Source organism: Cydia splendana, chromosome 3, assembly GCF_910591565.1.
Source record: "Cydia splendana chromosome 3, ilCydSple1.2, whole genome shotgun sequence".
Taxonomy (NCBI): Eukaryota; Metazoa; Arthropoda; class Insecta; order Lepidoptera; family Tortricidae; genus Cydia; species Cydia splendana.
In genome coordinates, this window is record NC_085962.1 from 16,266,569 (window position 1) to 16,290,654 (window position 24,086).

At 38.8% G+C, this 24,086-nt stretch overlaps 3 protein-coding genes and 1 long non-coding RNA gene across 6 annotated transcripts in view; 3 read left to right on the plus strand and 1 right to left on the minus strand.

Annotated features, from left to right (window-relative positions):
• Positions 1 to 24,086, plus strand: part of LOC134789402 (uncharacterized) — a 368,254-nt gene that overhangs the window by 257,402 nt on the left and 86,766 nt on the right. The gene's annotated exons all lie outside the window — the stretch shown is intronic.
• LOC134806559 (myosin heavy chain, clone 203-like) lies at positions 411 to 6,202 on the plus strand. 2 transcript variants are annotated; one of them, XM_063779866.1, is made up of 7 exons: positions 411 to 579; positions 1,707 to 1,939; positions 1,973 to 2,137; positions 2,508 to 2,656; positions 2,771 to 4,217; positions 4,614 to 4,760; positions 5,285 to 6,202. In XM_063779866.1, the coding sequence occupies exons 1-7, from the start codon at positions 546 to 548 to the stop codon at positions 5,507 to 5,509; spliced, it is 2,400 nt and encodes a 799-aa protein (XP_063635936.1). In that variant the 5' UTR covers positions 411 to 545; the 3' UTR covers positions 5,510 to 6,202. The 2 variants fall into 2 exon arrangements, with proteins under 2 accessions (XP_063635936.1, XP_063635935.1); XM_063779865.1 differs by having other exon boundaries at positions 1,707 to 2,137.
• Positions 7,236 to 14,954, plus strand: LOC134806837 (saccharopine dehydrogenase-like oxidoreductase). The gene is made up of 7 exons (XM_063780232.1): positions 7,236 to 7,462; positions 9,264 to 9,451; positions 10,200 to 10,329; positions 10,733 to 10,949; positions 11,407 to 11,773; positions 14,250 to 14,338; positions 14,759 to 14,954. The coding sequence occupies exons 1-7, from the start codon at positions 7,288 to 7,290 to the stop codon at positions 14,886 to 14,888; spliced, it is 1,296 nt and encodes a 431-aa protein (XP_063636302.1). The 5' UTR covers positions 7,236 to 7,287; the 3' UTR covers positions 14,889 to 14,954.
• Positions 15,279 to 23,897, minus strand: LOC134806805 (neurotactin). Of its 2 annotated transcripts, XM_063780186.1 has the most exons (7): positions 23,763 to 23,897; positions 23,141 to 23,418; positions 22,120 to 22,252; positions 20,536 to 20,717; positions 20,256 to 20,328; positions 18,603 to 18,753; positions 15,279 to 18,080 (listed from the first exon to the last, which is right to left on the minus strand). In XM_063780186.1, the coding sequence occupies exons 2-7, from the start codon at positions 23,414 to 23,416 to the stop codon at positions 16,646 to 16,648; spliced, it is 2,250 nt and encodes a 749-aa protein (XP_063636256.1). In that variant the 5' UTR covers positions 23,417 to 23,418; positions 23,763 to 23,897; the 3' UTR covers positions 15,279 to 16,645. The 2 variants fall into 2 exon arrangements, with proteins under 2 accessions (XP_063636256.1, XP_063636255.1); XM_063780185.1 differs by lacking the exons at positions 20,256 to 20,328; positions 20,536 to 20,717.

Consider the following 24,086-nt stretch of genomic DNA (forward strand, 5'->3'; position numbering starts at 1 on the left):
AAAGTGATAACACACTGTTACACCGCATCGCGACCTTGGTGCGTCGCACCCATAAGTGAGAGCGAGAAAGAGATATCTGTTTCTCGCTCTGACTTATGGGAGAACAACCGGGAAAAACACCTATTAACGTTAGTCTGGGAAACCCAATTTGTCAGTAAATAAGAAAAAAAAAAACTATACTTATCCCCTTTTTTTAGGTGCTAGTACTAGCGTAAGACAAAGGCAGTGTGATTCTCTCTATCTATCTATGAAATTAGACAGTCCCTCTGAATTTATTTTAAAAAACGAAACGTAATACGGAACGTAGCAACCTTGTACCGGAACGTAATTTAACGGTTTCTGCGAGATTTGGTCGCAGGCGCCTGGCGCACAATAATAATAATCGGTCTGTCATGACTGCACTGCAATTTGGCGCGCGTTAGCTCAACGGACAGACGGAGCGTTGAACTGAGAGCCGTTGAGTGTTGCATTGTGTACTTTTGAGACTGCTGTTGTTGTATTTCACAATTTTTTTTATTTATTTGAGTGATTTTATATTAAAAATAATGTTCTCCAAAGCCAAAAGATTTGAACCATCATGTAAGTATAATTTATAAAATACTTTTTAAAGAAAAATATTTAGATTGTTTCTGAATTAATATTTATTAAGTAATTTGATCAAAGCATCTGTTCAACAAATTTATCGAAATTAGGTCAAAATTAAATATCATTCATTTGCTCTTACAACAGTTAACTTTCATGAGTTAAGTAACGAAATTAAAATCGGAACAAATATAAGTGAAAATTAACTAAAGCTTCTCTTGTTTCTATTTATAAAGATTTCGGATGGGTACATTCCATATTTTAAATAGAAATTAAACAGTTACAGACAGTCTGCCAGACACATTATTTAACTTAGACTGCTTAGATAAGAAGTTTGAGTATTCTAGATCAGTTATAATCGAACTGTCATTGGAATAAAAAGGTAGCAGACTCATTCCCACTTGTCTCAGCGAGAGCAACTGGGTTTTTTAAATCGAAGTTTCCAGTATCTCCTTAGCAGGAACAAATAAGAATACTTTTCCTATTTGTTTTTGGCTCAGTCTCATCAGAACGGAACAAATGAGAGTACAGTCAAGGTATTAAATATAGACACGGACAAAGTGCCAAGAATAAATGTGTATTGTGGACGACCGGTCTGGCCTAATGGGTAGTGACTCTGCCTATGAAGCCGATGGTCCCAGGTTCGAATCCCGGTAAGGGCATTTATTTGTGTGATGACACAGATATTTGTTCCTGAGTGATGGTTGTTTTCTATGTATTTAAGTATTTATATTATATATATATCATTGTCTGAGTACCCACAACACAAGCCTCTTCATGAGCTTACCGTGGGGCTTAGTCAATTCGTGTAAAAAAATAAAAATGTCCTAAATGTCCTATTGTATCCAATAGGTTACAGTCAAGTGTAATAATATGGGTGCACACATCATACTCAAAAATATGTCCCTTAGCTCTTATGTCAGCAAATTAAGAACTATGGTACATATTTTTGAGTAAGTTATATGCACCCATATTTTTACACTTGACTGTACCTTAATGTATGGGCAATAAGGTTGTGTACCTATACACATTTTTGGCACTTTGTGTTGATATTTAATAACTTGCCTGTACAACGAACTAGGGGTAGGTATATTCTCTGCTTAATACTTCCCATTCTTTTCCAGCTCTGAAAAACCAAACAAAAGAAACAAAGCAGCAAGAACTGGAGAAAGTACAGCCAGAGACCCAGAAAGTGAAGCCAACAAATCAGCCAGAGGCAGACATAGTAAAGCTAACAAATCAGCCAGAGCCTGAGACAGTAAAGCTAACAAAACAACCAGAACCTGAGAAAGTAAAGCCAAAAAAGCAGTTAGACCTTGAGAAATTAAAGCTAACAAAACAATCAGAACCTGAGAAAGTAAAGCCAAAAAAACAGCCACAACCTGAGAAGGTAAAGCCAAAAAAACAGCCTGAACCTGAGAAAGTGAAGCCAACTGTGAAGACGCTAGCAGTTGTGAGCAAATTAAAGTCCACTGTGACACCAGCAAAGGCAAAAACCAGCAGCGATGTGCAGTCCCAGTGCAGCTCCATTCTCAGCGTGAAATCTTTTCTTACTGTATGATATTTTATTTTATTTTGTAGTTAATAATAATTTATTTTGGGTTATTCCTACTTAGTTGGTAACAGCTGAGATTTTTTTCACCTGTTACCACTGGGAACTGAGAAAAAAACCCAGTAAATACCTCACTTTGGTGAAAACAACTGGGATTTCCTTTCTGGGTTACCACTGGAGTTAAAGGTGAAAAAAAAACCTGGGTTGTTACACATGTTACCACCAACATTTTTTTTAGTCTACCTAACAATATTTTATACCTAGTACTCAGAAGTTGCAAAACAACTATTATGCACAGGAATTTAGTAGTTGATTTGTAAAAATACTATCTCTAATTAAGTAACTACTAGCACATTCAATATTTTTTTTACAGCCCAAACCAGTTACAAATAAGAAAATTGTCAAGCCCCCATCTAGCGTCAAAAAGCCAGAGCACTCTGGCCAAAAACTAAGTTGCAACAAAATTCAAAACTGTAAGGTAGCAACTGAAGATATTATCAAAGCCCAAGAAGCTGAAATAAGGTACTATTTTATTTATTAATTAGGTATATGTAATATAGTGGCTTATTGGCAATGATCAATGAGATAATAATCCACCATCTAGTTTGACTTCATTAATTGTTCGTGTAATTTCAGGAACAAGGACTATACTATTAATGAATATAACAAGCAAATTGAGGAACTCAAAAATGAAATTGCTAATTTACAAAAACAAATGAAGGACACTACCAAAAATGTTAACACTACTGACAGTTTAAATCAACAGCTATCAAAGATATCTCTGAAAGATGCTGAACATGGATTAAAAATCAAAGATAATTCTAGTAAAAATACTGCTCAAGATAACTTAGACATGATTGCAAAATATGAACTTAAAATTGCTGAAATTGAACTTCTCTGTGAAAAATTGGAGCAAGAAGTGAGCAGTAAACAAGTAGAATTGACTTCTCTTGAAGAAGTTATAACAATTAGAGATAGTTTGTGTCAGGATCTTCAATGGAAACTGAGCAATATGGAATCTGTATTGGAAGAAACTAAGTCCAGACTTGAAATGGTTAAGGGACATCATGCCTTAGCACTAGAAGCCAATGAGAGCATTCGGCGAGAGTACAAGGCTGAGCTTGAAAGTCTGAAGTCTAAATTTGAAGAAGAAAAGCAGGCCATTCTAAGTAGATCGAAATCCGAACAGGATAGTATTAGAGAACATTACAACATTATCATTGAGTCCATTAAGAATCAGTTGACTAAAGAAAAAGATGAGTTGTTACATGATTTACAACAACAACTGGCAAATAAGGACAATGAGATGAAAGCAAAACTTGAACAGATTGATGAGGCTACTCATGAAAAGCTGAGGCTTTGCGAGATTCAGTTTGAAGAACGTAGTCGCTCAATCCAAGAACACTGGACTCAACAACAAGAAAAAATATTCTCTCTAGAAAAAGAAACCAAAGATCTCAAATATAGCATTAGCATGGCGGAACAGAAAAATCAGTATTTACAAAGAGACTTTGATGCCCTAAAAAAAGAATGTGAAATTTTAAAATCTGAAAAAGAAAGCATCTTTGAAGAGACCAATGAACTGAAAGATGAAACAAAGAAGAAATTCATAGATTTTGAAAATGAGATCAATAAACTCACAGTAGAGGTGGATAAGACAAGTAAGGAGAAACGTCAGTTTGAAATGTCTCTATCTGTAACTAGAGATATTGTCCAAGTTCTCACAATGCGGCTGCGAGAATCTGATAATGAATTGGAACATTTGGAAGAGAAAGTTAAATCCTTAACTGATGCCAAAGAGGCCCTCGAAAATGAACTTAGTTCATACAAAAGCTCTTTAAATAACGCTCTTCTAGAATGCAACGAATACAAGGAAGCCTTGGTCAATATTCTCAAGTCGAAAGCGGCGCTAGCTAAGGAACACACGCGTATAATGGAGCACAACGTTACGCTCATCGAGAGTCTGCAAAACGTTGAAAAGGAGGCATATCGTGAACTCGGCACTATACAGAGTGAACTTATTGAAGACGTGGAAATGATAAAGAAGGAGTCTAAATCTCAAATTAAAGTTTTGCAAGATGAGGTGAGTAATCTAGACTCTAGAGACAAGCTATGTCCAAGAAAACAACTAACAACGCAGCATCTGTCTGTTTACCTACACTTCCAATTTGGAGCCATAAAATCTGGTTCAATGAAATCTTCTAGCTGTTATTGATATAGCAATTTCTAAAAACGGGAATTTTATCACTTTGTGTGAGTACAAATCGGATGCATGGATTTTTTATGATAGTTATGTAATGGTAAAAAAATTAAAAAATACCTACTTATTATTACATAGTATCAGTATAATAGCTCCATTCAAAATTATATTAGCAAAAAAATTTTCGCGGTTTATTTGATCGCACGGTAAAAGCTAGGGTGGGGTCGGCCAAACTGGTAAAATTTCTCGATCGATAACAGCGTCGTGTGTCGGTCGCAGGTGGAGAAGAAGCGCTTGCTGTGCGCGCTGGCCACGGAGCAGGCGGCGGCGGCGGCGGCGGGCGCGGACGCGGCGCGCGCGCTGCTGGCGCACGCGGCCGCCGAGCTCGAGCGCCGCGACGCCGACAACCAGCGACTGCATGCACAGGTATACGTTCCTATTTTCATGTGAACATATTTTTTTTTCATCAATACCTTATACCGAGCTCGTAGGTAACTATAATCAGCGCGTAAGAATACAAAAATCGTAAAACTCCGTTTTCCCACATACCTTGTCGGCCTCCTAATTCTCGCAAACGCAAACTTTTTATTTAATAACGTGACAATTAACGTTCGTGTTCGCGAGCCTACTCAAGGAGCTAGAGCTGTAAACCTAACGAACTCTGATGACTCCGCTATTTTGCAAAAAAATCTCGATTTACACTTACAAAATATGATTTTCAGAATTCTAATATTCCCTGCTATGGTAAAAACATAACATGTTATATATTCGCGATTCATGTCAACATCCCTACTGGTTGAGAAATGCGCCCTGTAGGGGAGAACAGAAAGCATTTTCCCCCAAGCTAAAACTGAGACGCTTGTCGCTCGCTCAAACAATTACACAAGAAAAACTTGTAGCCATTATACATTTTCAAAATTTCCGCTAACGATATATATCTATTTATACAGATACAAGACCAACAGTCACTCGTAGTGGAGCTCTCCCTGCTGCGTCAGGAGAACGAGGAGCTGACCATGACCGTGGCGAAGCAGTCCTCGCTCATCGACAAGCTGAAGAAAGACGCCGAAACCCACGTCGCGCCTAAATCCCCCTCGCTCATGCGCAAAACACATAAGATTGGCAAAGAAAACTTGCCCGCTGTTGTCAGCCCCCTTAGGGAACGCAATCACTGACTTATGTCGTATACAGTACGATCTCCGTGATTTCATCAAGCGTCGTACCGGATAAAGGATACTCGTATTATATTTTTTCATCAATCGGTAAAAAACTGTTAATTACATGACTAATTTGAATTTTGTACTAATTTGCCGGATTACCGTGATGACACTGTATGTATACCTAATAGTGTGTAGGTCTTCATGCTAGGTATTTGTACCTTGTTGGTACGGAACCCTAAAAACTATAAAACTAAAAAAGGACTGAGTATTTAATAAGCTTGTTGATGTGACTTGAAACATGGTAATAACGCGTACCTAGGTACTTTTTGCCTATACGTCCCTACTAAGATTATTTATAAGTCTTAACCAATTGCGGCAGCTTTCAGTATAAGTTCCACCTGTGTTATTTCCGTTAGTGTTTGCTGTTTGTTTTGAATTTTGTAAAGACTGTTAAAATAAATCGTGTGTTGTTATAATATTTGGAAACATTAAGTTTGCCTGATAGTAATATAAATACCAAAAATCTGTATTTAACTCTGTTTGTTAACAAATCTGAAAATCGAATGCCTTATTATCATATTCCTATGTTTATTGAGTTAGGATTCGTTTGTATGTTAATTTATTACAAAATTTAAATATTCTTGTGTAAGTTATTGTCTCATACTCATAAAATTTGCGTGTGCAAAATAAATTTATGAGAAATCGTAATGGTTGTATATTTTTAAATAAGGCGTTATCTGTTAGTCTCAATGACCTAAACGGAATCCTTGATCCTTGTCGTATGATGTGATAGGTATTTCACCGAATCCTTCACAGGCATATCTACGTGTCAGAAAGTCAAGGTGACGATAATATCCACCATGTCCAGTTCCAAAGTCCTAAGGAAATGTTTACATTCCCGCAATGTCAGAGGCAAAGAGGCTTCGTCTGTCAGCGGGGCTTTTGCGCAGGTAGGTTCTTAGATAAGTGAAGAGTGTTTGATAAAGAATAGTTGTGCCACAACAAAAAACTAAATTACAGTTAACTTCCTTACCTCAACTACCCAAAAAAGGAACTCCGCTGTACGATAGATGTATACCTATATGGAGATATCTGCATGTCAGTCATGTCACTCCAAAGTCCATTCTGGAAGGTGTTAAGCTATAGCTCATTTTTCAAAAATGTGGGCTGGAGTCGTGAGTTCGAGTCTTTCCTGAGGCAGTGATTTTTTCCTTAATTTCTAACATACCTATTGAATTTGTTAGCAGACGTAAAAACAAATTAATTTAGCACTAAAATAGTTATTTATGATACAAGTACTGTAATAGTAATTTACAGTAGGTACATATCTGTACATATGGTCCTATTTTCCCGCACTAGTGCGTAAAATAGCACTTTTCGTGCGTATGTCAAAAGTTTAAAGGACCATATGTACTGTAAAACGTTGTACGATACACGTGCGAGTAGGTAATTCGCATTAGAATTTCCTCTTTTCCGCACTTGTATCGTAAATAACTATTCCATTCTCACATTTTCGCGTTAACCGGTTATTGCCTATTGTATACGTACGCTAGTTTTAATTACGCAACCAGGTACCTATCTAGGTATGTGTATACGCACACTAATCAATCGCTTTCATACCTCTATGTGGTAATCTCTATAATGTGGATGACCCTGACACGCGAAGGCAATCTCAGACGCGAAGGAAATACGATATTGTTGGTATGAACTAGTAACATACTTGTTTTACCACCAGTCGGACGACATTAACTACCAAGCTACCTAATTTAATTTTTGTAAAGTAAAAATAAATAATGGATGAAAGAATCGATTTAGTTGTGTTGGGTGCCACAGGTTTCACAGGACGATACGTTATTAAAAATTTAGCTTCAATTAACAAGGAAACTGATTACTCCGATTTGACTTGGGGTATAGCAGGACGGTCGAAAGAAAAGCTAAATCATTTGTTGATGGAGCTGGTCGATAAAGGTAAGGTTCGTTTTACTAAGTATAGGTACTTAATCGTGACGTGAAAACAAAAATAAATTGTCCTACATCAATCCAATAGTGACGGACGGTATCAATATTTGACATTTTATTTTTTATTAAATTAAATAGAACGACTTGTGACGGAACATCAAAACCGAACTTCCCAATAAGGCCTAGTTTCCCCTCTGTTAAGTCACATGTCGCTTTCGTAAAAACATAGTGCCTACGCCAATTCTTGGGATTAGTTTCCAAGCGGAGCCCAGACTCCCATGAGCCGGGACACGGCCAGGAAGATGAGAACTACTTATTCAAGCCAGCGCACTCACAACCCCTCTGGCCAGTGTTGCGAGTGTCCATGGGCGATGGTGATCGCTTACCATCAGGCGATCCGTCTGCTCACTTGCCACCTATATCATAAAAAAAATACCTAAATAATTAACAAGCTTATCGCTGAAGCTAGGTAGATTTTGTTGCATGTACCTTATACGAGTACCTCTGGATCTAATATTGCCGACATATACACATTTTTTTTTGTTAAATAATAGTAGAGAGCATTTATAACATTATTATACAATATGAACTTACAATTAGTCACGCGGTTGGTTTTAAATTATTTTCATATCTCATGCTCTGAAAGTGGGTCGTTGTTGTTCTAAAAGGTGCGCAGAAAGTGATACGTTTATGCTCTAGCGCAGAAAAGTGGTGTACTCCTCTGCGTCCCCGTCCCACGAACAACTGGGTGGAAACAAAATGGAAAAATAGTGTCTTTATTTCCTCGCTTGGAACAATTGGTAATTGTTTAGTTTTACTAATCCCACGTTGATCCTTTTTTTTATAAAAAATGATGTAAGTAAATTGTTAAAAATAAATTATTCTTGATTTCTTTCGTTGAATACTATTTACTCGATTTCATAAGGCGGGAACCAAAAGGAATACACCAAAAATATTTTTTTAAACCTTACACTTGCGTAAATGAGCAAAGGCAGAATCTTATTCAGCCACAGTTAAACGTTTGTACGATATTAAATTAGTTTTTAAAGTTATTTAGCACTATAATCATGAAAATAAAATAAAATACAAGTTAAAAAATTATTATATTATTATTTAAAGTGTTATTTAATATTTATAATACTTTTATTATGTTATTACGTGGTGCGGCGCACCAAGGTCGCGGTGCGGTCCGGTAGTCTGTTGCGGCTTTTAGAACGAATAAGTATAAAATTAAAAAGTAAGAGGCAATCCCGCTGATTTTCATACTATAATGAACAAATAATTTTAAAATTACTGCAGTTTGTTAATAAATGTGTGTTTTCGTAAATATTGCAATCTAAATGATTTTCGCTAGGGGTTATTAATCTTCACACATGTAAAGTCTCCGATTGCAAGTAAGTCCCAAGGAAAAAAATCATGGCCGTAGGTCTATTAGGTACTTCAATTACTGATTTTGCGAAATTGCCTTGTCTTGTTTGGTTTCCTTGCATTCGATATGAAAAGTAGAGTGTTTAACTCGGGTGAAAGGCACCATTTCTGTCTCGGACTATTGGCGCTCTCACTGCGTTCGAGCGCCAAACTACCTCGACAGAAATGGATGCCTTTCAACCCTTGGTTAACAATCTACTATTGTTCTGTACCTAACTATTTAAGTACAGTCAGCAGCAAAGTTGCTAAGCGGAGCCAGGTGTTGAAAATTATCTTGAACGCGACTTTTAAGAGCGTGTCAAGGTATTTTTTAACACCTCGCCCGCTTAGCAAAATCTGCTGCTGACTGTACCTACTACCTACCTAATGCTTTGGGTTATAGGTGTCAACGCAAAGAAAATACCAGTAATAGAATGCGATATAAAAAACGAAGCCATGGTGTATGAAGTGTGTCGCCGAGCAAAAGTAGTAGTGAACTCCGCTGGCCCATACACTACCCTAAGCGAGCTGGTGATCAAGACCTGCATACTAACTAAAACGCATTACGTTGATATTTCTGCCGAGTTACACGTAAGTAACAATGATATTTAACTATAGATAGTATATTATGTTATATAGATAGGTTATACGCGCTTTAATATGCACGTTACTTTGTGACGTGACGATCGTTTGCTTTTAGTCGTTGGACTTAACTACGATGCACAAAGTGACAAACATTAGTTTTCTCTTTATTACTTATTTAGATATTTTTTTTATTTTAATTAATGCTGTCTCTTTTACATGTATATGTAAACATATTGTGAGTGTGTAGGATGTGCTCTCGTGCCGAGGTAAAAAGGTTGTAGGATGCAACACGATAAGTACCTACCTACCTAAGTACTTAACCTACTTAGGTACTGTCACCTGCAATAATATACTACTTTTCGAAGGCAGCAAAAACATGTGATACGCTCTTATGGCTCAACAAAATAAGATCGTGTCAGATATTTTTGCGGCCTTAGTTGTGTAGCATATTATTGCACAGGTGACTGTACTTAAGTTGTTAATTTGAGTTCCTCGCTATGCTCAAGTTTTAAAAATATTTGACTCTAGCTTGAGACTCAAAATAAGCACTCGATTCATTCGAAGCAGAATTGAAATAGCTCTCTTGTTGCACAAACCACTATTAATAACTTATGATTTCCCCGTCTCCCCGGCCCATAACCACTGAGATAATTATTGCGGTTGCAACCGCGACAACGCCTAATACATTAAATAATAAATAAATACAATACATACCTAGCTAAGTAGATACATAAGTATGTATTTTTTGTTTCAGCAAATGCTCAGTATGTACAAACGTTACAATAAAGCAGCAGAAGAAGCCAATGTTCTAATTATTGGTGCTTGCGGGTATGGCTCCATACCAGCGGTAATGGGCTTCGTTCACCTGCAAAATCATTTTAAAGGTAAGTATACGTACATCATGTACTTTACTGTATGGTCAATGGGGCAAAGGTTTGTGATGAGATGGAACTAATAGTCATGATTATAAAAGCAATTAATTTTATTTTAATTAGATACTGAAACCAACATTATTCTTAAAACTAAGTACCTACCTATTAACTATAGAAAATACACAGACTTACATCTTATGTAAATTAAGTATATTTATGTAGGTTCTACTTCTAGTAGGTATTAGTAATATAATACCTACTCTTAACAGAACATCCTGAACATCGGATCGAATGATCAGTGTGGAAGACCCCTAATAAACACATACTTATAGTAGCTAAGTATTGGTAGGTAGGTAGTTGTATCTTATACTTAGGTGTGCCAATAAAGATCAACTTATAGCTATTATTTTTTCAGGCACATTGCAAACAGTTGAATGCTACACAGAAATAGAAATGCCAAAAAGGGTATATAGTTTGGGAAATGTACTATGTGGCGGGGACAATTGTCTTGTACACTTCGGGACATGGGACTCCCTAGTGCACGAATTGGGAAACTTTCCAGGGTACTTCCGGATGAAGCAAGAAATATTTCCTGATGATATATACGGGCCAGAGCCAGAGGATATTAAAAAGTAGGTGACATTGAAGAGTAGTAAATTTAATCAAGTGGATACAATATAATTAATTAGTGTTGTAGATATCAAGACCTCTACCGTTTAAATCATAACTGTCAAATATGTGATCTTATGTTGCGCCGAATCACAGAAGAAATAATAGTACTACCGTACAGAAAGGACACTTCCTACAAACCCGAAGTTTGACAGCGGTTCAGGGTCGAATCATGCTATCCCTTTCTAATATATGGCACTTTACCTTTCGGCTATTTGGGGTTGTCAAAATTCAATTGATTATCTGTGGTCGTGCACGCAAAAGGAAGTCAAGTGGTGCCAACCCTAATAATTGCTCGGAGCAATGCTGAGCCGAACGGGCGGAGCCGAGTTCGACCGAAGTCAGGAGTGTCTCCCCACTGGCCGAATATAACTTACCTTGCACCAACCCTGCACTAACAAGATTTTACGAAATTTTCAGGTCATTTTTTCACCGAAAGAGCGCAAAAACTTGGTTCCCTTATCCAGGCCCTGATAGTAACATTGTGGATATGACACAGCGGTACTTACACGAAAAAGAAGGGAAGCAGCCAGTTCATTTTAAGATGTACACAACAATGCCGCTACTGATACATTTAATTCTTATAATACCGATTTTCTATTGTTATTACTGGCTGTCTTATTTCAAGTGCTTTAGAACATTGTTACGGAGATATCCTAGATTCTTTACGGCAGGATTTATGAGCCATGAAGGGCCAAGTGAAGAAAATATGCACGATACAAAATATAACTTTGTACTATCGGGCAACGGCAGGGTTAACAACAAAAATAAGACAATGCATTTAAAGGTAAGATCGAACGACGGTTTATAATACCAATTGAAGATATATGTAATTCCGTATAAGATAAATAAAATTTAAGGAAAAAACGCCTCGGAAATCAAGAAAAAAATTTCGAATAGATGGCGCCACACCTTTGGCACAGAAGAAATAATAGTACTACCGTACAGAAAGGACACTTCCTACAAACCCGAAGTTTGACAGCGGTTCAGGGTCGAGTCATGCTATCCCTTTCTAATATATGGCACTATCCCTTACGGCTATTTAGGGTTGTCAAAATTCAAGTGATTATCTTATCTGTGGTCGTGCACGCAAAAGGAAGTCAAGTGGTGCCAACCCTAATAATCAGCATTGCGCGGAGCAATGCTGAGCCGAACGGAACCGAGTTCGACCGAAGTCAGGAGCGTCTCCCCACTGCCTTTGGCGTATACTCGGCTAGATGGCGTTGACGACACCATTTGGTATTTAACAATTTTAACACATATCAGTGAAAGAACGTGGGTCAAAGTCAGATGGCGTTCTAAAAAAAACATTTATTCATATGTAGGTATATATGTCGGCGGCCGGTCGTAAGATCAGGCATATCGTGAAATTGACCTTTGATTTATCAAGTCACGGTACTGGTACTTATTGACTTTTCCAACGCTTTCAATGCAGTTGATCACGACCTTCTTCTCGCTACCCTCTCTCATCTTGGGATCTCGTCGGCTGCGTCTGCGTGGTTCGCCTCATATCTCGGTAACAGAGCCCAGGCTGTGCGTGCTGGTCACTGTTTCTCGGAGTGGTGCGATTTGAAAGCCGGGGTACCGCAAGGTGGTATCCTCTCTCCTCTTCTTTTTTCGGTTTTTATTAACCACATCACTTCGGGAATCAGGGGCGCTCACCATCTGTATGCAGATGATTTGCAGTTGTACACACAAGCCGATGTTATTGATATTAACTCTGCCATAGCAGCCATCAATGATGACCTGAACTTCATAGCCGATTGGTCAAATCGCTTCGGCATATATGTAAATCCATCTAAGTGTCAGGCCATCATTGTGGGAAGCCAGCGTCAACTCCTGAATTTGGACACCGCCTCTGTATCACCAATAATGTTTGATGGTTCGTCAATACCTGTCTCGAGCCAGGTTAAGGATCTCGGTATTATAATCGACAGGCATCTATCTTGGGACGGGCAACTTTCGGAGGTTAGTCGAAAGGTCACTGGTACTTTACGCTCTCTATATCCCTTAAAAAACTTTCTCCCAATATCCACCAAAAAATTACTTGAGCAGTCACTAATACTACCGCTCATCGATTACGCTGATGTGTGCACAACAAACATTTCACAGAGTTCACTTAACAGGCTCGATCGCTTGCTCAATAACGGCATTCGTTTTATTTTCGGTCTACGCAAGTACGACCACATATCTCATTACCGTCGCCAGCTTAACTGGCTCCCTATTCGGCAGCGTAGGACTCTCAGAATTCTTTGTTTGCTTTTTTCAATACTGTTCGAGCCATCTGCTCCCAGTTATCTTAAATGTAGATTCAGTTTTGTAACCCCTCGCCCGGGTTGTGAACTTCGTTCCTCCCGCTCTCTTAAACTTTCGGTATTTCCTCACCATAGTGGTTTTCTCTCTTCTTCTTTCACCGTACAAGCAATCCGCCTCTGGAATTCGCTCCCTCTGACGATCAGACAGGCTCCAAGCAAGTTAACTTTCAAACGTTTGCTATATAACCACCTGCTAAGGCAGGCACAGTAGGAATTAGTAGGTAGGTAACCCTTAACGCACGTGCAATTATATGTATTTGTATATATCCTTGTTTATATGTATATATATATATATATATATGTATTTAGTGTACTCGTAGTCATAAGGTATAACATAATTATATATAGTAGGTATTTATTTAGAATGTTGATATTTTACTTCGCTCAAAAGTTACGTTTTTTTTCTGTTTATTTCTCACTGCACCCACATGGACTCTTTTCTGTTTCGCCCTATGGTTGACTGGTAGAGAATGCCTATAACGGCATTAAGTCCGCCTGTTGTACTTTTTGTATGTGCAATAAAGTTTAAAAATAAATAAATAAAATAAATTCCTAGGCATATCGTGAAACGTGAAAATCTTTGACTCGTTCCCTGAGTCGACGGAGCCCCGCTACGCGGGGCTCCTATTTCTGGGCAGTTTGCCCTTCGGGCATCTGAAGCAACCTAACGAACCTATCCTACCTATATATTGGTTTGATGTGACTATCGTCAAAACATTACACAGGAACGTTACGATATGCCTGATCGTACGATCGGCCTACGACATATACATTTTTAGTTTTAATCGTGTGTCGATAGATGGCAGTAAATTTACTGTGACTACAAAATTTACTATGACAATAACCCTCTATACTATCTATTCTCTTTGATAATACCTATAGTATTTGCGTGCACCGAATTATCGACTACGAGAGCCAAATATTCATGATATGATTATATTTTTACAGGTTTTTGGGACGCACCCGTACGAAGCCACAGCGATAGCCTTTATGTTTTCGGCAATTACAATATTAAAAGATTATTCGTATATGCCAAAGTAAGTATTTCTAACGCTTCTGACAATATTCGAATTATCGACTTTTTCTCTACTTACACCTTTGGTCTATACTCGTGTAGATGGCGTTGGCGACGCCGTTTGAAATTGAACAGATATCATATCAGTGAAAGAACATGGTCAAAGTCATATGGCGTTTAATCTAAAAAAAACATGTATCCATATATATATATATATATATATATATATAATATCAAAAAATCTATATATATATATATATATATTTTATATATATATATATATATGGATACATGTTATATATATATATATTTTTTTTTGATATTTTTATACATTGTCATTTTTAGTTTTAATCCTGTGTCGATAGCTGACAGTAAATTTACTGTGACTACAAAATTTACTATGACAGAGTGTTTTGATTTCTATCATTTTCTCTGATTACAGAGGTGGTGTGCTTACAACTGGTGCAGCATATTACCAAACCAAATTAATTGATAGACTAAATAACCATGGTATCAATTTTGAGGTTCTTTCCGAAGATGGAGAGGAAATAATAACTAAAACAAAAGAATGAAGAGCAAAATTGAGAGTATGACGTAAAGATAGCCAATTAGCCAGATCCAGATTATCCTTCCATATTGCCTGAAATTTTCTCGGTAAGGAAAGAGAAAGTGTGGTACCATCGCCCAAACTGTTAACTGACAGTTCGTAAACCTTATTACAAAAGGCATAAGGTCCACCGATGGACAGTGTTGCTGTTTGTACCTAAAGTACTCGTGGCATATTGACAGACATTGAGTGAGCAATATATATATATAATTAAGCGTGTGCGATAAAAATAGGAAATGGCCTGTCAATGTACGAAATTCTTCGTACTTAGTGGAATTGCTTTAATCTGTTTGGAAAAGTTTGGCCCGCAAAGGAAATTGGTGAACTATTTTAATATCTAAAAATAAAAAACATGTCAGTCTTAAGATTTCATTTATTAATTAAATTTACAAAATTACGAAAGCTGTCAACAAGCTGCCTAGTGCAACCAAATTATTTGGCAAGAGAATGAGAGTAACAGACATCGTATCGTTGTGCTAGCAAAGAACGGAAATTTGCTTAAATGTCGGGTAATCGCTGCATTCATTGCAGTATTTGCGAGCACAATGACGCGTTTAAGTCATCATGAGTATGATGACTCTTTACACGAGTACAAATTCTTACAAATAGTCTATCTAAGCATGAACTAAAACATAAATTACCTATAGTGTACAAAAAAAAATCACTCTTTGGAATTATCAGACTTAAAATCAAATCACATTCATTAACTATGTGTAGATATGGACACAAACATACAAGCATGCATGTGTGTATACCCAAGGACACCCTTCAATACCAGCTCCAATGCTCGATTTGTATGATCTTTGTAAGTAATGATGTAGTTTACCCAAATTTACCGTATACCTAAATTGTAAACAGTCAATTTAGTGCAGTTTCTTACGGTGACAATTTGCCCCAAAAATTGACTAGTTATTTGCACGTTAAATTATTAGTAAAGACTTGCCAACAAGATTGTGTAGTTAAATAAAACTAACTTCTGAAGAACTATGACAACACGTGACTAGGTGCTATTGTACTTTTTGGTCATATATCAACCACAAAAAAAGCTAAAATTACTATAATAAATACATCTTACCTGACAACTTATTCAAAATACTTTGGTTTCATGCAGAATTAGATGGGCGTCCTCGGACCTTACAAATTAATCTTAGACCTAATTACATTACATGTAGATTCGTTAAGATCTTTTAATAACTAAGCGAAAGTCATACTTAATACTTAACACTGGTGAAAAATTACAAATCACATAATAAATGGTAAATTACGGAGATCAATATTTTATTTTGAGTATTTTAATGAAAATAATGATATCAGTCTCATTGGGGTTTGGAATTTCATTTTGTAACTATTTAAGATAAAAATCCTAATACGGCTAACTATTAGCTACTGGTCCATAGCGTATGGCCGTTGTCAGTAGGTACCTAATCGTATTAGTATAGAGTACAATGTAGATGAGATCCCACATGCTTTCACATTTATAGACAAGTTAAGGAAAACAAATCAACGTTTTAAGATAAAGTGCTTATTATCATGCCTGTATTAAATTAAAAATGATTCTTTAAAGCAACGCCTGACTGTGATTTCTAGCTAAGACAACGCAACAAACATAAGGACAATAATTGAGCAGGGCCTCCCAACCCTTTTGATTACGACGACGACTGAGAACCTACGAAGTTTTTTTATCAAAGGATTGTGAAGCCCCGATCCACGCGAGACGAGAGACTAATCGACGTGAGCATACCTCGGCACTATGTCCTCTCGGATGAGCAGGTCGCAGAGGGGCAGCCCGTGCAGCGGCAGCACGTCCTGGCCGACCTCCATGAGGCCGGTCTCGGGCGCGGGCAGGCGGCCGTTCCACACGAAGTAGTAGAACAGCTGCTGCATGGCGGCCATGAAGCGCCGCTGCTCCACCACCTCCGAGTCGAAGGTGCCGAGGATGGCCTCCAGGTCCGCGTCCACGGCCGCCAGCCCCGCGCCCGCCGCGCCCGCGCCCGCGCGCGTCACCACGTACAGCGCCGCGCCCAGCCGCAGCCGCGCCAGGCTCACCAGCGGGCACAGCGTGCGCACCGCCGACACCAGCTCCACCAGCCCCGGGTACGTCCTGTTCACGTGCCCGTACACCGCGCCGGTCAGGTTCTTGTCGCCGATCACGCTGTCGTTGACGACGCTCTCCACGTGCTCGGCGGTCCAGTTCAGGTGCTTCATGCGGAGGAGCTCCGAGTGGCCCGAGTGCGCCGTCGTTCCGAACACCATCGGCTTGAACGCCCGCTCCTTTCCGGTCTCTTTCGACTCCTTCTGGCCGTCCCAGGCCTCGAATGCGTGGCGCGTCACGAACACGCCGTCCATTACCAGCCAGGAGTGTTTCATCTCGTTTGTCTTCGGAAGGGAGCCGACGTCGGAGCCGAGCCACGAGGCCGGCACGGCCGTCATCACCGCCTCCGGCTTCATGCGGCGTAAACAGGCGGCGTCGTTGCATTTGCTGTTCTGTTTGAATTCCTCATTTAGTGGGTATGAATCTTTCAGGTGTTTGCCGGGGAATATGACGGAGCCGGACGAGAGGAAAGCTCTGGAGTACAACTTCTGAGCTTTGGACACGGTGGTGAGCGCGGCAGCGAGCGTTGCGCCGGCGCGGTGCCCGAGCAGCGTGACGGAGTCGGGGTCGCCGCCGAAGTGTTGAATATTCAACTTCACCCACCGTAACGCGACTAGTAGGTCGCTCAGGCCGTAGTTGCCCGAGGTCTCCGGATATTTGGTTTTGGAGAGAATGTCGAGAGCCAAAAACCCGAAGGGTCCGAGTCTGAAATTGGGTCGCACGAAAACCACCTCCTTGGTGCGGGCATACAGAGCGGACGGTTGAGCGGGACTGATGCCGCCGGCAAGGGTGTCGGCTCCTATCAGAACGACCACCGGCAGGCGAGAATCGTACCTGACGTGAGGAGTGACCACATCCAGCGTTAAGCAGTCTTCTTCGCCTATAATAGTTCGTTCGTTTTCTTTAAACTGCATGCAGAGCGGCCCAGGCTTGTGGGTTTGAAGAGTGCCGTTCCAGCATAGCGATATGTTGTTAAGTGGCTGAGCATACGTGAACCGCAAGTCTCCGATGGGCGGCACGGCGTAAGGAATGCTGTAGAACTTGTACACGCCTTCATCCAAGATACTGAAAATACAAAAAATTCTTAGTTTTACTTTGGTACCTAAATTTATGGTAAGTATATCGTTTGGCTTTAAATATCAACTCGGACTTCATTACAGATTAACACTGTATGAAAAAGTCATATATTTACGGAGATATTATTATATAACTATTAACGCAGGGAGTTAGTGGCCTAGTCTCGGTCTCGGCTGCCGCGGGTTCGTACCCCAGCTCGGTTTATCTGAACTTATGTATGAATTACCTATCATTTGATGTTCACCAATCGCATTTCGGTGTAGGAAAATGCCGAAAATGCGCGGGCACTATAGCCCAAGCCTATCGTGCACCAGGCCTTTACCCAGCAGGGGGACGTATGTTGTAGGCTGAATTATCCCTTCGTCTAACAAACTACCGCAGCAGGAAAGCAAAATTTAATGAATCAACATAATAGTTAAAACTCCAACAACTTCGTATGTCAGCTGAAGGATTATTATTATATCACAAGTATATTCCAGCGGTACAGTAATGTAAACCAATGGCACTGACCCTTCAACGGGCCCGCAGGAGGAGAGCGTGGTCATGTAGCGGCCGAGCCGCAGCGGGCGCTCCGCGGGCGGCCCCGCGCTGGCGCCCACAATGACGCCGATCACCACGGCCAGCAGCACCAGCACCACTATCACGCCCACGATCAGGTCATCTGAACAACAATACCAATGTCACCGTCAGGTCAGTGACTAAATATATCCTTAGTCTTGTCTTGATCTATCCATAGTGATGAACAAGGTGTGATAGGATATATTTAGTCTTGTCTTGATCTATCCATAGTGATGAACAAGGTGTGATAGGAGATATTTAGTCTTGTCTTGATCTATCCATAGTGATGAACAAGGTGTGATAGGATACATTTAGTCTTGTCTTGATCTATCCATAGTGATGAACAAGGTGTGATAGGATATATTTAGTCTTGTCTTGATCTATCCATAGTGATGAACAAGGTGTGATAGGAGATATTTAGTCTTGTCTTGATCTATCCATAGTGATGAACAAGGTGTGATAGGATACATTTAGTCTTGTCTTGATCTATCCATAGTGATGAACAAGGTGTGATAGGATATATTTAGTCTTGTCTTGATCTATCCATAGTGATGAACAAGGTGTGATAGGATATATTTAGTCTTGTCTTGATCTATCCATAGTGATGAACAAGGTGTGATAGGATATATTTAGTCTTGTCTTGATCTATCCATAGTGATGAACAAGGTGTGATAGGATATATTTAGTCTTGTCTTGATCTATCCAGTCCTTAGGTAAATAAAGATCGGTTCCATTATATTTGGCCACTTTGGCCGTCACTACACTCACTACCTATTTACTGGATATTGACTGTACTTGAAACAGTAAATACTAGAGATGCCACGAATATTCGACAACTATTCGGTATTTGGCCTATTCGGCCACTTTGCCGAATATTCGGTATTCGGCCGAATGTTGACTACTATTCGGCCGAATACCGAAAATCTGTTGCACCTACCTAAAAAACAAAATTACACATAATAATTACCAAAAACTAGATATATTTAATATTTAAAATGTATTCTTAGAAAGTTGTTAAATACGAAGACCCTTCTTTGAGTATTTGTTGATTACACAATATTGTATTTTAATCGTGGGTCTGATTTGATTGACTCTAACTACATTACATAATTCTGGGCAATAAAAAATATATCTTAGCAAACGTTGTGCTTTGATGGCGAATAGTTTTCATAATAATTGTGACTCAAAATGTTCGCAATGTTATGCCGAATATTCGGCGCTTCAGCCGAGTTAGGGGCCGAATATTCGGTATTCGGCCAAAACCACTATTCGGGGCATCTCTAGTAAATACTCAATCAGTACCTGGTACAGTCAGCATCAGTAGTAGCGGATGAAACAACACGCCAAAAATATCTGCTGCCCTGGAATACTTTTCCGGTGCAGTTCACATTCAAAAGAATCTGTTACAGTCTATAAAGCCATATAAAGACATATCTCTTTTTGTTATGCTGTTAGGGACTAAGTCGTGTTAGGCTTCTGAATTTAACTAACTAGGTATCACTATCTATGCAAATGAATGTGATGGTTAATTTAATGTTGTTTGGGCGCACTGCGCTCAAAGCTTTATCCAATATCAAACATACAAATTTTGAATCAAATACTTGCCAATTATAAACTTCTTCTGTCGAATTCTTTCTTTGAAAGGCAGTTTCGTGGCCACTTTGCCATCAACAGCTTCCTAAAATGGAAAATGTTTTTTTAATAACCAGTTATTGATAGCAAAATTTAAACAATTAAGTAGTTATTTGTTATACAAGGGGGCAAAGTTATTGTTTAACTACTCGTACTAATATTGATACCCCAGCAAGTGAAAGATGCCAAAAGAATAAAGAGAGCCTTTAAGAGCTGGCATGGTGAAAAATAATTTATAGGAATATTTACTTACTTCTGGATCTAATTTAACATTTTCCATTCCATCATTTGGTGTGTCTAGCTTGTCTTCCAATGTCTCCATGGAAGCAAGGGTTGCCTCAGGGTCTTTGTTGGACCTCTTTTGGAAGTATTTTTGGTAATCCACATTAATTTTTGGTAAGCGAATACCTTTTTTTTCTTCTACAATGGTACCATCTGAAATACGATTTTAAATATAGTTGTTCCCCTGAGCGTAGTGCGCCTTTGTGGGGATAAGGACATGGCCATCCAAAATACTTTTCTAACTTTTCTTTCACTTACTTTCTTTCAAGTATTTTAAGTAAGTAAGTGAAAAAGAATAGCTGATGAGATGCAACAATGCATTTTTACAATACTGTTAGTTTCTCAAAACTTTTTTGGTTTTATGGCTCAAAAACTCAATCTGTTCAAACAATCAATATAGCTAGTTATGCCTAAACGCTGAATACTTATTTGTTTTTACTTTTGAAAAACAACCAAATCTGTGATAGCTTATAGTTTTAAAGAAACTGATAGTACTTTATGTGTAAATATTACTTATTGTTTACCAATTAACACATTCACTGCCAGTGACCCGCTGTCTGTTCGTAAGTGTTTTTCGCTACATACGGTTTTTCCGTGTTATCGGCTACGCTCGTAGTGCGTAGCTCGCAAGCACTGAATGTGTTAAGATAAGAGAACTGTGTCATCCACAATATAAACAGTTAAAAAAAGTTGTTGTATCGAAACTAAGATACTATTTTAAGTTTATGTCTATTTATATAACTAATATAAATTGGGAAGCTGAAACGACAGCAAGCTGCAAGCCAGAAAGATGGTAGAACCAACTAGGTACATAACTGCCACATCCAGAACTAAATGGAAATCCAAGAAAGACATATTATGAACAGTCGCTGAGGATAGTGATGTGAATATATTCTTTTAAACCTGATTGACTGTCCTTGATTTTGAACTTCAGCACTTATATTATTTGACAAGCTATCTACTACCCATCAAGGCAGTTCTAACAAATCTTAACTTAATGAGGTTTATTTGTCTCATTATTTGTGTTGAAGTCTAGTCAAAGGACCCACTTTGTCGCTTACCGTAAGGACGAGATTTCTTGAAACAAATAACCTGTCAAAGCATCCTTATGGCAAGCAACAAAGTGGAACTTTTTACTTGGAAACAACACATCTAGTTCCTATGGCCAACTTAAAAATATTTGTAGGCATGCTGGGACTAATTTGTTTGTCCTTTTCCTAGAGCCTATGTTTTATGACAAATAGCAGTGGCACCACTGTGTTAACACTTTTAGTGCCAAGCGCCCCATTTCCAGTACCATATTTACCATAAGGGCACACGGGGCACATGCCCAGGGCCCCCATCCTCAGGGGGCCCCGTAGGACAGACAGTAACAGTATATTTGATTACCCATAATAAATATAAGATCATTGTAGAAAAATGTTAATTTAATTAGCTTTCTTTACTTTCCAAAAGGGCCCCAGCATGGTTTAAGACGGTCCCGCCCATTTCCAATACAAAATGAACCCATGCAGCGGGATTTTCGCACTGAATGTGTTAATGCATGTTCACCAACCTTTATCATTCTGAGTGGGGTGGTGCAGGAACTTGGTGAAGGGGCATGTGTGCAGGAACTGGAAGTGGTTGCGTTTGGGCTTGCTCTCCTCCGCCTTTTCATTCTCCGCATCCTTCTCAATCACTTCATCATCCTGTTACAAACAATACAATTTTCGAAAATGATTGATTTTCGAAATTTGGTCTAAATGTCTCAATAAAAAATTGATCTTTTACGCATCTTTAAAATTTGAAAAATGTAGGGTAGTAAATTTAGAGGTGTTAGTTAAAACATTTGAAACTTATTTAGAAAGAATCTAGACGAAAATATCATGATGAATAAAAATATCAATGTGTTTAAAACTTTATGTTTTTGGACAACTGTTCTGGCCTAGTGGGTAGTGACCCTGCCTAGAAACCTATGGTCCCGGGTTCAAATCCTGGTAAGGTAATTTATTTGTGTGATGAGCACGGATATTTTGTTCCTGAGTCATAGGTGTTTTCTAACCCCCTTATTCATAAACGTTTACTAAAGTTGACAAGCCGATAATAATTGTTTGTCCCTTTCCATCATACCAATGTCGGAAAGGGACAAATGATTATTATCGGCCTGTCAACTTTAGTAAGCGTTTATGATTAAGGGGGTAAGTATTTATATATTATATATATTGTTGTCTAAGTACCTACAACAAAAGCATTAATGAGCTTATTGTGTGACTTAGTCAATTTGGGTAATAATGTCCTATGAAAATAATATTGTTGATAGAATTTTGCTTAACACTGATTTAAACTTTCACAATTATTAAACATTATCAAACTGCACAACGGGACTTAATCGCGTATTTAAGTTTTAAGATTTACCTCCGACGTTTCGAGGACGGCGTTGTCCCCGTGGTCTCGGAGAAGACTGGCTCAAGTTGACATCAACATCTTCTAGCCGCGCGAGATTAGCCGCAGGATTAAGTCCCGTTGTGCAGTTTGATAATGTAGAATTTTGCTTATTTAAGACCCTTAAGTATACGAATTATATGAAATGTACAAACCTTAGGTTTGTCAGAGTTTCTGGTGAAAAACCCGGGCATTTTAATGGCACCAATGGGAATAAACTTGGGTTTGACCTCCCTCCCCTGCTCAATGACCTCCTGTGACAGCGCCGCCTTCACCAGCCCCTCGCCCTCGGCCTTTATTTCAGCATTAATTTCATTGTTCTCGCTCTCAGTCTTCAACATTACCTCCTTTTCTTCCGCCTCGATTTGTTTCTTATCGGGCGTCTTATTTTCTTCCTCGCCCTCCATTTTATTTATATCCAATGTACTCATGACTGAAAATAGGTTCAATTAATACCTTTAACTTCTCACACTCACACTTCGAGAATACAGTGCACGATAAGTCAACATTGCTTGCAATAACAATAAAATTTACTTGTTTAAAACTCAATAATGTAAATAATACTGAATGAAACCATACACACACATACTCCTGTAACATCTCTCTTCTACATAAAGTCCTGCGTACTCCGCAATACAAGTAAATTTTAACCAAATACCTATCACACAAACATCGTTACGGTACAAAGCTTTGCTATTTAAACTCACTGAACTATAAAACGGCGCTTAACGACAGATTCACAACAAGTAACCGGTATTCGTGAATATTAATACTTACTGCGTTCATATAATGGCTATGATTGATACAAAAACAGCGTACTTCTTTGGGATTTATACAAAAGAAATCGGAATAAAATTGCGCTAAAGTAACGCCATGTCACTTACTTTAGGCCGGTCGATGTAGATTTCGCGTTGCGCCGTTTGCGCGGCGAATGAAAAAAAAAACAAAAGGGTGCGTGCCATAGACTTATAATATATAAAGACGGTGTCTCAGCGAGCTGTCACTGTTGCCACTTTTGTTTAGTGTACGATTAACAATGTGGCCCACCTTGCTGTAGCCATGTCGATAAAGTCATATCGATAAACTATCGACATTTCTTGC